Genomic DNA, 14,230 nt, shown 5'->3' with positions numbered 1-14,230 from the left:
CTATATCGTACCTGAGGGAAGGAATTTGGAAACGACAGCAAAAGAAACAATAATTCAGATCTTACGTAACAACAACAGAAGCTGAATAATTTCAAGGAAAAATTGTTCCGGGACCGGGAATCGATCCCGGAACTCTTCGCTTAGGGCACGAATGCTCTACCGACTGAGCTACTCCAGGAACTATACACGACACCGTCACAATTTTTTCTTTTATATCCACACAACTCAAATGGATTGACAAGACGCCGGAATCCAACTTTGAGTGCACACAAATTCTGTGTGACTTTAATTGTGGCTTTCTGTTAACGTACCTCCAGTATGCAAATCTGGCTTTCAGGTAGTAGCTTCCTGTAATGCAGGTTTGAATAATTTCAAGGAAAAATGGTTCCAGACCCGGGTATCTATCGCGGGACCCTTCACTTAGCGCACGAATGCTCTACCGACTGAGCTACCCCAGGAACTATACACGACACCGTCACAATTATTATCGAGGAAATCTTGCGTGTGCTCGATTGCACTAACCTCTAGCGCTTGAAAGTGGAACTAAACGCCGACGGAGAGCAGAAAAACAGAACAGGAAAATTCGATCAGTGCCCATTTATGTAATCCCTATTCGCTGTTCCCACTGTACTTCAATCCCTGAAGAAGATGGCAGAGCTAGTCATCGAAAACTTAGAAGCAAATATCCAAGTCGCCTGGCTGGGACCCCGAGAAAAATTATTCCATATCCAACGCCGGAAAAGTCTCGAGTCATACAATATTCAAATCGATTTGAATACTTAATGAAAACGTAATAAATATTGGTATTAAATTGTAACAAAACTAACGTAATTCAATTTAAATCCTGTCCAAATTCAACGTCGTAAATTTCTAGTGCAATAATTAACAATAGATCCCTATTAGAAACAACAACAACCAAATTTCTTGGCTTAAAAATCGATAATGTGTTAAATTGGAAAAATCATATTAAAGAAATTACTCCCAAAATAAATTCAGCTTGTTTTGCTATTAGATCTATGCAAGAGATAGTAAATACCAATACCTTAAAAACAATATACTTTGCACACTTCCACTCGATAATGAGTTTTGGAATAATATTCTGGGGAAATTCCACAGATAGTAACAGTATATTTTTATTACAAAAAAGAGTAATTAGAATAATAGTAGGTGCCAAATCTAGGGAATCGTGTAGGACTATTTACAAAAAACTACAAATAATGCCCATGACTTGTCAGTATACCTATCTTTTCATTAATAATCCTCCTCGTATGTAATCGTGAAAACGTTGTAACTAATTCAACAGTTCATAGCATAAATACACGTCAAAAAATGACTTTCATACTCCATCGGCAAGTCTATTGTGCTATCAAAAAGGGGTGCGTTATATGGCAGTAAAAATGTTTAATAGCCTCCCTATCGATATAAAAAATGAAACTCAAAACATAAAATTATTTAGGGCCAAATTAAAGAAGTACCTAATTTCTCACGCCTTCTATTCTGTAGGTGAATTCATTATATTCAATAACACTTCATGAAATTGATACTAAAACTTTGTGTTGTACTAGTAGACTATATTGTAAATCTCGTCTGTATATATTTCATCTAAACTGTGACTATAAATTAACGGTCTTACTAATAAAAACTCTATATACAGACGTTTAACTGTCTTATACTTATACAATGAGTAGCTCGTTTATAAGTCTTGTGTAAATTCCTTACTAATAATCACTACATACGTCGTGTATAACAGTATAACTGTTATACAGCTACGTCATAGTTTCGTCATTACGAAAGGTAATAGAATATCTGAGGTTCTCTATTGCATCCGGTAGAGCGCTCTAGTGTGGCGTGTTAAATATCGATAGTACAACTGGCTCTAATCGATTACCACAGTACATTTTGGTCAAAGAATACAAGCTACAGCAATATTATTCTAATAATTCTATGATCTTTGGTTTGTTCTTCTGTGGTTACAAGGTAACCATCATCATAAAATGACAGTCGATACGAACAGCTGTTAGAGGGGCGGCCATTTTTTCGCTAAATACAACGCTTAAACAAGGGGTTTCGTGTATATAACTACTGCAAAGCAATTCCCATTGTATAGTTACGCCTGTTTATACGCCCATAGCTTATTCACGGTTTATTAGTAACGTTTTCTGTCACAACTCTGCATAAGTCTCGTATAAAAACTATACACTGTTTATTAGTAAGACTGTAAGACTTTTTAATAGTATTAAGTTTTTTGACTTGTTCCATATTCTAGCTGTAATCAATGTATGAATACCGCGGAATGTTAATAAATACAATACAATACAAATACAATTGAGATGTGAGGCGTCTAGAATCAAAACCCTCCAAGTCCATAAAACAAAATTTGTGGGAAAATGGAAAAAACTGTTTCCATATAAATAAACATTCTTGGGATATAAACAATGCTTTTATCAAGTATTTTATTATCATTAAATACGTTCAAACAAATTACAGGATTGCCCCTTCATTGAAACTAACAAATTCGTGAGGTTAAATTAGCACCTAACTGATTCTGAAACCGAAAAGTGTATTTGGAGGCTTTTGAAAGTAACAGAATTAGTTCTAAGCATAAAAATGAGTCAAAAAGAAAAACATTTTAACTTAAACCTTACAAATTATGTAGGAAATGAAACCCAAACATGAAGTATGATTATGCAAATGCTTTAAACATAACAGCAGTATAAATTTGAATATATGTTGCACTTTTTAAGTTCATACAAATTTTACACAATATTGTCACATTCCTCTTCCTCCAGATTAACAGTTTCTTCTTCGTCTTCTTATTCTTCACGTTCAATTCTATTGTTTTTTCTTGTTACTACCTTTGCAACAACGGTGTCAGTTCTATAGTTAAACTCATCTTACACTGTTACCTGTTCTTTCAATGCAGATCGTCTTAAAATAAATCTTTTACAGGGACTGAACTTAAAATAGCAGGAGATCTTAAAATTATGTCTGGAACGGAATGGAACTTCTTTATGTCCAACAAACTTAAACTGTTGGATTTCCATTTACTGCCAACAGCATTAGTACAAGCTGGTATAGCAGGAGGGCACAAGAGGAGTACCGACAAAATTATGTAATTAATTATTAGTTGGTAAGAACATTTTTGTAACTTACTACTCACTCTATCCACCATTTCACTGAATATTATTAGAGTAGAAATTAAACTTAACAAGATTTAACAAGAGCTTAACCACACAAATAATAAATCAACATCGCACAGCTGAGGAATGCTGGGTAAAGCAGTCCCACAACCTGATTGGCAGAAAGGGACTTGGAGGTTTTTGAAACTAACAATGGCCGAAATTCAGTTGGATCTAGCGAATATTGAAACTAACCCTAACTTTTGTCCAGCATTTTCAGAGGAATCCAGCGGATATTGCAGAAAAATAATGCCAGCATCGGATTGCCCATGCGAAGATACACAGAAAAATAACTTTATCTCATTTTTTTTCTTCGAAGGACTTGCGGGTTTTGATTCTAGACGCCTCAAATGACAGTCGATACGAACAGCTGTTAGAGGGGCGGCCATTTTTTCGCTAAATACAACGCTTAAACAAGGGGTTTCGTGTATATAACTACTGCAAAGCAATTCCCATTGTATAGTTACAGCCTGTTTATAAGCCCATAGCTTATTCACGGTTTATTAGTAACGTTTTCTGTCTCAACTCTGCATAAGTCTCGTATAGAAACTATACACTATTTATTAGTAAGACTGTAAGACTTTATAATAGTATTAAGTTTTTTGACTTGTTCCATATTCTAGTTGTAAGCAATGTATGAATACCGCGGAATGTTAATAAATACAATACAATACAAATACAATTGAGATGTCATCGATCACCACTAAGTAGTATGTACCAATAAGTAATTAGGGATGTGAGACAAATTTACGTACATCCGGACAACTACTATAGGCCTATATATTACTCTATTTTTTTCTATCTCTCTCTGTTTTAAAAAAAATATATTCTCTCAGTATATTTTCAAAACTCACCATGTACTGATTGAAGGCTGCCGTATCTGCGTCGATGAGAGGAACGAAGTTGCTCATAGCGCGGTGCATGATGGGAATCAATTCTCTCATTGTTGAGTCCAAGGACTCGAATTGCCGCTTGCCGTACGTCATTTGTCCTACCATTGTTCCCAGCGCTGCTCCCTGTAACAAATTATTATGATGTACCGATGTATGATATTTCTGTGCGGGAATAATATGATATGCATAAGTAATCATTTAGCGATTCAAGACGGCGTTCTTCCCGTCGGATCCCGGCCACTTAGTCACTCGTAATGAGTGCACTTCTGTACATAGTGTTGGACATCGTGCCACTGTCATATATTCTGTGACACAATACATGAGGGTTGGCCACCAAAGGGAAAACTAAGGCCCGGTTTTATAAATACGGTTAATCTAAAGATTATGTTAAATCTAAGTTAAACCTAACCCGCGAATTTAACTCAACGTACAGTATTACAGAGTCTGGGTTAAGTTAAACCGTAGTGGAATACGATTGGTATTACTGCTAGGAAAGAAAAGAAGACGATCGCAGCCGTTTAATGACATTATTGATTTAAAATAGTCGAGGCTGTTGGAGAATCTTCATTAAGAAACATAGTCCACGCCTGTGGAGTAACGGTTAGCACGTCTAGCCGCGAAACCAGGTGGCCCGGTTTCGATTCCCGGTCGGGGCAAGTTACCTGGTTGAGGTTTTTTCCTGGGTTTTCCCTCAACCCAATATGAGCAAATGCAGGGTAACTTTCGGTGTTGGACCCCGGACTCATTTCACCGGCATTATCACCTTCATCTCATTCAGACGCTAAATAACCAAAGCTGTTGATAAAGCGTGGTAAAATAACCTACTAAAAAAAAAACATAATTGTTCTTCGATATCAGAGAGAGTATCATAAAAAACCTATAGAGGACCAATATCGCGTACTTCAGTATACTTGTCAGATTTAACCTCAAATAGTTTCTTAACGCTGGCTACCAACGTTATACTCCCAAACACAATGCAACCAAACTAAACCTTGCATGGCCATCCGCGACGGTAACTCCATACAGAATCAACTGAGTAATGAAGTAATAATATTAGTAGAGTGCGTATTTTATGTGCTGTCTAGAATATTTATGAAACAATTCAGTCAAACAATACAATTATTTTTATGAGTCTAGTAAAATTAGGTAATATTATTAGTGTGTTCATAAATCAGGCCCCATAGTAAATCTTATCAGGAGACTGTCACACACAGTACAGTGCTCAATAGGTTTATACTAGATTTATGGACACCTCCGAAATCTCCATTGTTTTCAGTATGCCTGCTACCAGAGGAAAAGTAGTGCAGCGTAACTAGTAATTGATGCAGAGATTCAATAGAATGTTTTCAAAAATAGAAAAGAAATAATTTATATTTTCAAATAATCTTTAAATTCAATACCTAAAACATATGTTTGCACTTTCTCATTTTTCTATTGCATGTTGCATCCGAATTTCAATTTTTCGAAGCAAGGTTAGCACTATAAAGCCCAATTTGAAGGTTAGGACTGTCTGCTTCGAAAGCCTCAATCTGTTTTAAAACTTATATTCAATTATATTTCAAAGGGGTGTACTCTATTTCGAAAAATTCTTGGCCGCCGTAATATCCATGTGTGTTGCGGGAACCGCCATCTTGCACTGTTGAGCCTTGAACTGCAGTTTAAACGGCAGAGAACTGCCGATAAAGTTAAATTCAAGTTAACTCAAGATTAACTGGTAGTTAAGGTTGATAATATGAAGCAGAACGAAAAACTTCAGTTTAAACTGAACGTAAGGTTTAAACAGCGTTTATAATACCGGCCCTAAGAGGTAGAACTTAAACTAAGGGGATTCGATCCGGCATCGGAACTGGTATCTGATGTGGCTTAGTGGATAAAGCGTCAGCACGTAGAGCTGAAAACCCGGGTTCGAGTCCCGGTGCCGGAGAGAATTTTTCTCTGTTCTATCCAGCCTTCATCCATGTAACAAGATAGGGAGAGCTAAGAGAAAACAAGTGACAAAATTAGGCCTAATTACGTAACGCTACCTCGTAATACGTACGAGTAAGTAGTAAATAGTAATGTTATGATTGGTTCGTTAAAGCATAAACTTAAATTATGACACCAGCAAGCTAATAAGTCAGACTAGGTTTCTTTTGTTATTTTTGTTCCGTTTGAGTGGCTTTGTTAGTTATTCCGTTAACTATAGGCTACATTTTTTATTACTTACTTTTATTTTTTTATGCTCGACCATACCGAAATGTAGTAATTATACACCTGGTAGTAGCCCTTTAATGCACCTCATTAAAGTATACCTATTCATTAAAGTTCAGGTGTTCAGCCAATGACAAGTCACCTTTGTACCGTTATAAAACCGCAAGTATCGATTATTCTCGGATATGCAATCGAAAGACAATTAGCGAAAAGTCACGGAGGCTGGAAATCCAATACTGTCGCAGAAGGTTATGTTCTGTTACTATGATAATTAGCGTTAATTGTAAATAATATTCAAATAAATTCAATTTGTCATCTCGTTTTTCAATTCTAAGTCAATTTCCAGGTTATATCAGACTAATGTTCATCTTATTCTCTATCAAGGTCAATGACATTCGGCCTCGGAAAAAATCAATACTTTCGCGTCTGCGCACATCTCACAATTCAGGTCAGTTCGCACATAACCATAAAATGACCTAATTTTGAATAATTTCAAGTTAGAAATATGGTCGAGCACAAAAAGTCGTATGAAACTTGCCTATAATGGTAATTAAGACGCTCGTATGAAAATTATGAAACTCGCTTGCGCTCGTTTCATAAACAAACATACTTACGTCTTAATAACTACCATTATAGGCTCGTTGCATAATGTACTATTATTATATACTCACGGTAATTAATTTCTATTTGATACATATTTTGATATTTTGTATCCCAAGATTATTAAGAACGATTGATATTATTTTTGTTTGTTATCTGTATTTCTTATAACAAAATTTATGTGCAGTAATTAATGTTCATTTATTATATTTACGTAAACAATAATGCACAATGGGATCAACACAAATAGTTTATCTTCACATTGGTTTGGCGTGATTTATTAAAGAATATATACGAGATTAATTTAGAAAAATGTTAAGCGAATTATTCTTGCACCAAAAACGGATACTCCCTGAGCCAAATGGTCGTATTTTAATTATTTGATTATAATATCAATTAAGAAACGTGTTAAAGGAATATCCTTGTACTAAAATGTATGTTCCCTCGACAAAAATGATCGTATTTTAATTATTTAAATTCAGTTGCAACTAAGAAACATGTTAAACGAATAATTCGTTTTGTTCCAAGAATTATCTTTGCACCAAAATGGATGTTCCCTGGACCAATTTATCACATTTTAATTAGCTATTTGGATAAATAACAATAAAATTAGGAAACATGTTAAACGAATTATCTTTGCTCCAAATGGATTCGTCGTTGTTCCTGCAATAACTCCTATGTGCAAAAAAAAAAAAAAAATTCAGTAGAAAGAAAAACACATTTATTCATCCTATGGCAGCCGTACATAGGAGACTGTGTATTCTTACATTTTCGAAACAAAGAAATATAATTACATATAGGAGATTTTATTATTTGCTGTATCACTATTTAAGTTATTTAAGGAGAGAGGATGGTATTTTTGAAAACTTTTTTTTCCTATTTGGTGTAAAATATTAATTTTTTGTATGTAGAGAGTTCATAGCTGTAGCAACTCAACCAAATATAAATATTTTGAAAAAAATTATTTAGGGGCCCAGATTTCAAAAAAGTATACCCAATGTAGGATTTTACTAAAACCGATATATCTAAACCATTTTTAAAGATAGATTCAAACAATTTTTTGCAATGTACTTGCAAAAGCATGCTCTACAATCTGTCTGTAACAGAATGTTGATATTAGTCCCTACGTTTGTAAAATAAACCATTATTAAAATTTAATAACACTTTTTTATTTCCTTTTTCGCAAACAAACGGACATGTTTTAAAAATGAAATCTATTAACAAAATTCTGTTACAAAGAAAAGTTTCCTAATAGTCTAAAGAATGTGTGTTCTAAATTTCATGCATGTATCTTTAATAGTTCAGAAATTATATCCATTTTTATCTGGCAATGTTGCAAAAAAAAATGAAGTTACCGGAAACAACGATAAAGGGGTAGTGTGACTTAAAAATCCATAGCGCAGAAACCTTAAAAATGGCGTCTCAACATCTGATAAGGGCACAAATACCCATAAAATGTTATGCAATGCATTCCACACCTATTAAAGAGTATTTTAAAGACTCTTTTTTTGAAACTTTAATTTCCCGGAAACAACAATGAAAAGGGACGTGTGATTTAAAAATCCATAGCGCAGGTAGTTTAAAAATGGCGTCTCAACATCCCCTATGGGCACAAATACCCACAAAATGATATGCAATGCATTCCACACATATCACAGAGTATTCTAAAGAACAATTTTTTTAATTTACTCAATTATCACCAAAAAATATCGTCCTCTCTCCTTAAAGAGCAAAAATATGAAAATCGATAAATATGTCACATAGGAGTTATTGCAGGAGCAACGACGATATGCTCTGGACAAAATGATCGTACAACATAGTTTCATCTGATATTTTATGAGGTAGTTACGAGTGAGATACCTGTTGTTAATTGATTTCATTTAGTAAAACACTAGGGATCGCGCTCTGAAGGTAGAAGTCGGGTTTTGGATAGCCCACAACCCACATGTCGTGCTAAAGGTATTGCTTTGCTAATTATCCAGTATGGAGTGTTGTGGGCTATTCGGAATTGTTACTGTGAGTTTATTAAGTTGAATCCGGACATGGATGAGAAACATATAAACCAAAATAAACTACTAATTTTAATCGCAGTATATCTTGTAACGCCTAGAGTGTAAGAGAAAGTTAGGACTTCCACCTTTCAGACAATTGGTATTAGTAGATGTAGGAATGTCAGTCTAATGTGCTTCCCGCCTTTATCCTAAAGAAGATATCCATGGTCCTCATTTTTTCTTAGGTTTAGAGGTTGAGTGAACCCTAAACCATAGTGCAGCGAGAGGGAGAAAATGAGGAAAATCTATGACCTCATCGGGAATCGAACCTGTGACCATCCAGCTTGCAGCACAACATCTTAATCGCGGCGCTACTCCTCGCCCAATGTGAAAGAATTAGCGAGTAAATTTTGTATGAAATCCTCTCATCATTCTGGGACAGGGCTGTAAAAGTTTGATCGATCCAAACCAGGACCAACATCTCGCATAACTTTTGACCCACCAAAGATGCCAGGAGCGCTGCCACGGATCCCCCTCCCGGAGCCGATGTTCTGGCCCCCACTGCCTTCACAAAGTTCTCTGTGGTGAGATGGATCAGAAGTCCCGATGCTGAACCTTCTAAACGATACTCTATGATGCGCTCTCTGCAACAAAGGAGAAAATAATATTGTATGAAATATTAACACAGTAACTGTATGTTCTATTACACCTGTTAACCTGATATTTGATTGCGGGAATACCTTTTAACTTTAGCTCTTTTCTCATTACCAATCATCAACATGGCCATTATTAGAGACAGTCAAAATTGGTGACTCGCGAAATCGCGAAAAACCTAAAAACAAATAAGCATACTGTAAAACATGGTTCACACAAGAAATGTCATATAATTACACGTTTCAACTCGCGAAAAATCGCAAAAATCCAATGACTCTCGAATTTAGCATTTTTTCTGTCGTTATTCGCGAAAAGACGCAATTTTTCAGCAATTAATAGACACATTATCTAAATTTTGAAATTTTAGAAGTTCTATTTGAAAAATGCATAAGGTTTGGAATTCTGGCGCTAGATGGTGTGAGTTGAAATGGTTCGTAAACGGTTAGATGCAACTGAAAGCAATTTGAAACCTCTCTTTGATCAGGTGCCAACCTTAAAGAATCTATCACCTGATGTAGTAGTACATGCATACAGTGAACTAAAGGACATAGTTAAAAATAGTCCAGTGCCAGTGTTCAAAATTTAAAATTTAGCGATAAATATAGACTAATAATACACAGTGAAAATTGTTTAGATCCCAAAAGTTGTAAATGTCCACCTTTGAAAGAAGCCACGTATGTCAAATATCTGGGTATCATTATTGATCAGAATTTAAAATGGCCTCATCACATTACTTATCTTTGTAAGAGGCTTCGTAAAACAATTTATAAATTCGTTAATCTTCGATGTTACTTACCTATTAGAGTTCTACGAAATGTTTATTTGGCCATTATTCAGTCTATCATTCAATATGGTATAATTGTTTGGGGTGGAAGTACAAAAATTAATCTTAGTCCGTTAAATTTACTACAAAAACGAATAATTAAAATTTGTTTGAAGAAACGTTTCGATTATCCAACTAAATTAATTTATTCTGAATTTAATGTATTTAATATTGAACAAATTTATAAGTATACGCTGTTAAAATTTTATCATAAAAATCGTAATAAGTTTGTATTACAGACACACAATTATAACACAAGACGAAATATTAATTCAACATTAGTAGAACCTAAATGTCTCACATCTGCTGGTCTAAAGCATAGCATAAATTTTGGCCCTCGGTTGTACAATGCTTTAACTAAATTACACCCAGAACTTCTAACATGTAACCCACTAACATATAACAAGAAAATTAGAAACGTGTTAATATTTTCAATTTGATTAAATAAATTTATAGCCTATGTGTATGAATTAATCAACCTATATTATATTTGTATTCTATAATTTTGAAATATATATTAGTCCTACTTTTCACGTGCGATATTATTCTTCTCTAGTGTTAATATTATATTATATAATTCCATTGCCGCTGTAATTATATTTTAGTTCCTATTTTATTTTACTTATTTATTTATATTATTATTATTTTTTATTTTAATATTATATCTGAACTGCGACCGAGCACGAGCGCTGCTCATTCGGTCTCAAATTTTCTTAATACTACTGTATCTTCTTTTTATATTGCTTGTATTATTTTATTTGTATTTCTCTTGTTTGTTTTGTAATTATATTCTTTATTCTGTATATTTAAATTTAAATAAAAAAAAAAGTCCTGGACTTTCATTGCGAGAAGGTTTGCTGTCGTTACGTGAAGATCACAGTGATTTTGTGGACGAAGCACTCCAAGCTATATGGGTTCCAGTTTCTAATGTTAACTGTGAAGGTTTTTTTTCACAGTTCTCGTGTGTGCTAACAAATATAAGAAGAAACCTTACAATGACAAACTTAGAACTGTTGTCTGCGTACAACTTTGAATGTTAAATAATGTTAAATATCTTAGAATTGTTGTCAACGTAAAACTTTGAAAACATAATTATAATTGCCAATTATCGTAAGTAACATAATAATTTAATAAAACAGGGTGAAAATGTCAGGTTTACTCAAGAAATTTTCATTTTCACTCAAGAATATTTATCCTTTTTAACCAAGAATTTTAGCCCCTTTTATTCAAGAATTTTGACTGTCTCTAGCCATTATCATTGACGCCATCATATTCATATGAAGTTATCGATATCATCAAGCGCCACCATCGTCTTTTTTTGTCTTTATCATCACCGTCATCATCAATGTTGTAGCATCGTCAGTATTACTATCAAATTTTTATCATCGTCATGATGACAGCCAATCGTCATCTTCATCAACATAGCTTCTGTCATTTTATTAATCATCAACCTCAATCATCATCAGTATCACTGCCATAGTGTTTCTCATTATCATCGTCATAATTAATTTCCATCGTCTTCGCCGTCATCGTCAACATTACGAATCATTCACAATTTCATCATCATTAATGACCATGATAATTATTATGCCTTAACTCTCTAGTAATTTTACCAATAGTGTTATCGTCATTGTCATTGTTCGTCACCGTCATCATTATTTTCAACATTAACATCACTGTCATCGTTCTTATTGTCGTCATAACTAATCGTCATAGTAGCCAATAATGTCATCATTATCATATCATCCTGTCTTTATCGTCATTGTTACTCCCTCTTACTTGTTTGTCCGATTCCACAATCTTTCTCGTCATCATAACTTAAATACTCGGTCACAATATAACACGCTAGAAATACCACTCCACACATCATCTCTTTAGCCTTCATCTTTCACTGTTGCTACTTCTCGTCATTGGAATTCTCTGCCGCCTGAAGTCAACGGCTGCCGAACTTTAATTTTTTTAAACGTAAATTAGAAAAATATCTTATGATAAGTTGCCAAACCTAACGCATTGTAAATATTTCCACTGTACTTATTTTTATTTTTTGTTTCTTATTTTTTTTGTGTAATCATGTAAATCGTGTTTATTTATCACTTAACACCAATATGTATCCTGCTGTGTTGATTTTTTTATTATTACTATTAGTCTATTTTTTTATTGTGTACATTTTATTCAATTGTCGGTTTCCGGTTTAATTATGTGAATCCTACTTACTTGTAATCTAATATTAATATGTATTCCAATGTGTTTATTTTTTATTTTTACTGTGTACATTTTTTATTGAATTATCGGCTTCTGTTTTTGTGTGATTCGTATTTGATTCTAATAACATTAATATGTATTCCACTATGTTTATTTTTATTTTATGAGGTAAATTTTTATGTAACTACCTATTTTGATATCATTATGTACCTAAATCGTATCAGTATGTAATAATTACTTAAATCCAGTAAAGTTGTATGTTCAAATATGTAAGCAAGTTTTAATCCTGGTTGATTAGAGAAGGCCTTATGGCCTTAACTCTGCCAGGTTAAATAAAGCCATTATTATTATTATTATTATTATTATTATTATTATTATTATTATTATTATTATTATTATTATTATTATTATTATTATTATTGTAAAACATAGTATGCACTTCATCATCAGCCGTTAATCACCATTCATCAACATAACTATCATCAATAATCATAGTTGACATTATCATCGTCAACATAATAAATCGTAATCATTTTCATCGTCCTTTCCAACATCACTAGCAATAATCACTGTTGTCACATTCATTATCATAGTTAACATCTGGAGAAGAAAAGGAATTGATTGGGTCACTGGCTGAGAAGATACTGCCTACTGAAGGATGGATTGGAAGGAATGGTGAACGAGAGAAGAGTTCGGGGCAGAAGAAGATATCAGATAATTGACGAAATTAAGATATATGGATCATATGAGGAGAGAAAGAGGAAGGCAGAAAATAGGAAAGATTGGATAAAACTGGGTTTGCAGTGGAAGACCTGTCCTTGGACAGAACACTGAATGAATGATCATCAATCATCCGCAATATTGTCCCTATCATTGCATTATCATAATCATAAATCGTCATAATTTTCATAATTTTAATATCATCATCAGTGATTAGCATCAGTGATATTATTTTTGTTTTCATCGTCGTTAAGATCACCATCAATAATTATGATCCATCATTAGGATCACCATCTCCATCATTTTCATTATCATCAAGATCATCGTGATCGACATCTTTATTAACCATCTATAAATACCACCTTTATCATTTACTTTCGTGAGTTTTAATCAGTATTTTGAACCAACGTTAGACATGTATTCTTTGATCCCGTAGTTATCCTAACACAAGGTGCTTAGACGTTATAGGACAAACACAAAAGAAAAGTTAAGCAACTAATTATTCCCATGCTATTTAATAATCATTCACTTTCCTGACAAAAGTCGAATGCTTGATTCTTTGGTTTATAGCCAGACAAGCAATTACTGAAGACATGTCTATTAACTCTAATACAAAGTTGTGTTTCAGTTACAAATGTTACAGAGAGTTTATTTCTTCCGTGATAAATGAACTCTTTTCTAGCAAATTTCGCTTAGCTGTAATGTTTGTCAGGCTTTGGAGCAAAATTGTAATGTCCTGTTTTGACAACAGAGAGCGATACTGTCGACCCTGTCGCCATCGAAGTCGTCAATTAATCTTGTCACATGAAACATTAATCAACCAGCTATCACTGTCACACGAAAATGTGAAGGATTGCACATGACAGTAACATTTCGTTTAATTAATAGTAGGCTAGCTAAAGTAGCCACAAAATCTCTTTCATATATGAAGAACTCGCTTAATGGACTTACAGCACTTGATAAAAATTCATAAACGGA

General features: G+C 33.8%; 1 protein-coding gene across 1 annotated transcript in view; it reads right to left on the bottom strand.

Annotated features, from left to right (window-relative positions):
- The window catches only part of LOC138706555 (formimidoyltransferase-cyclodeaminase-like), a 116,567-nt gene that overhangs the window by 24,707 nt on the left and 77,630 nt on the right, over positions 1–14,230 (bottom strand). Inside the window, exons 7-8 of the mRNA XM_069836023.1 lie at positions 9,356–9,497; positions 4,034–4,195 (exon numbers count right to left, since the gene is read on the bottom strand). Of these exons, the coding sequence (XP_069692124.1) occupies positions 4,034–4,195; positions 9,356–9,497 (304 nt within the window). The remainder of the gene's footprint in view (positions 1–4,033; positions 4,196–9,355; positions 9,498–14,230) is intronic.

This window comes from Periplaneta americana, chromosome 9 (genome assembly GCF_040183065.1).
Source record: "Periplaneta americana isolate PAMFEO1 chromosome 9, P.americana_PAMFEO1_priV1, whole genome shotgun sequence".
Lineage (NCBI taxonomy): Eukaryota > Metazoa > Arthropoda > Insecta > Blattodea > Blattidae > Periplaneta > Periplaneta americana.
Note: the sequence above shows the minus strand (reverse complement) of the source record. Positions and strands in the feature narration are given on the sequence as shown.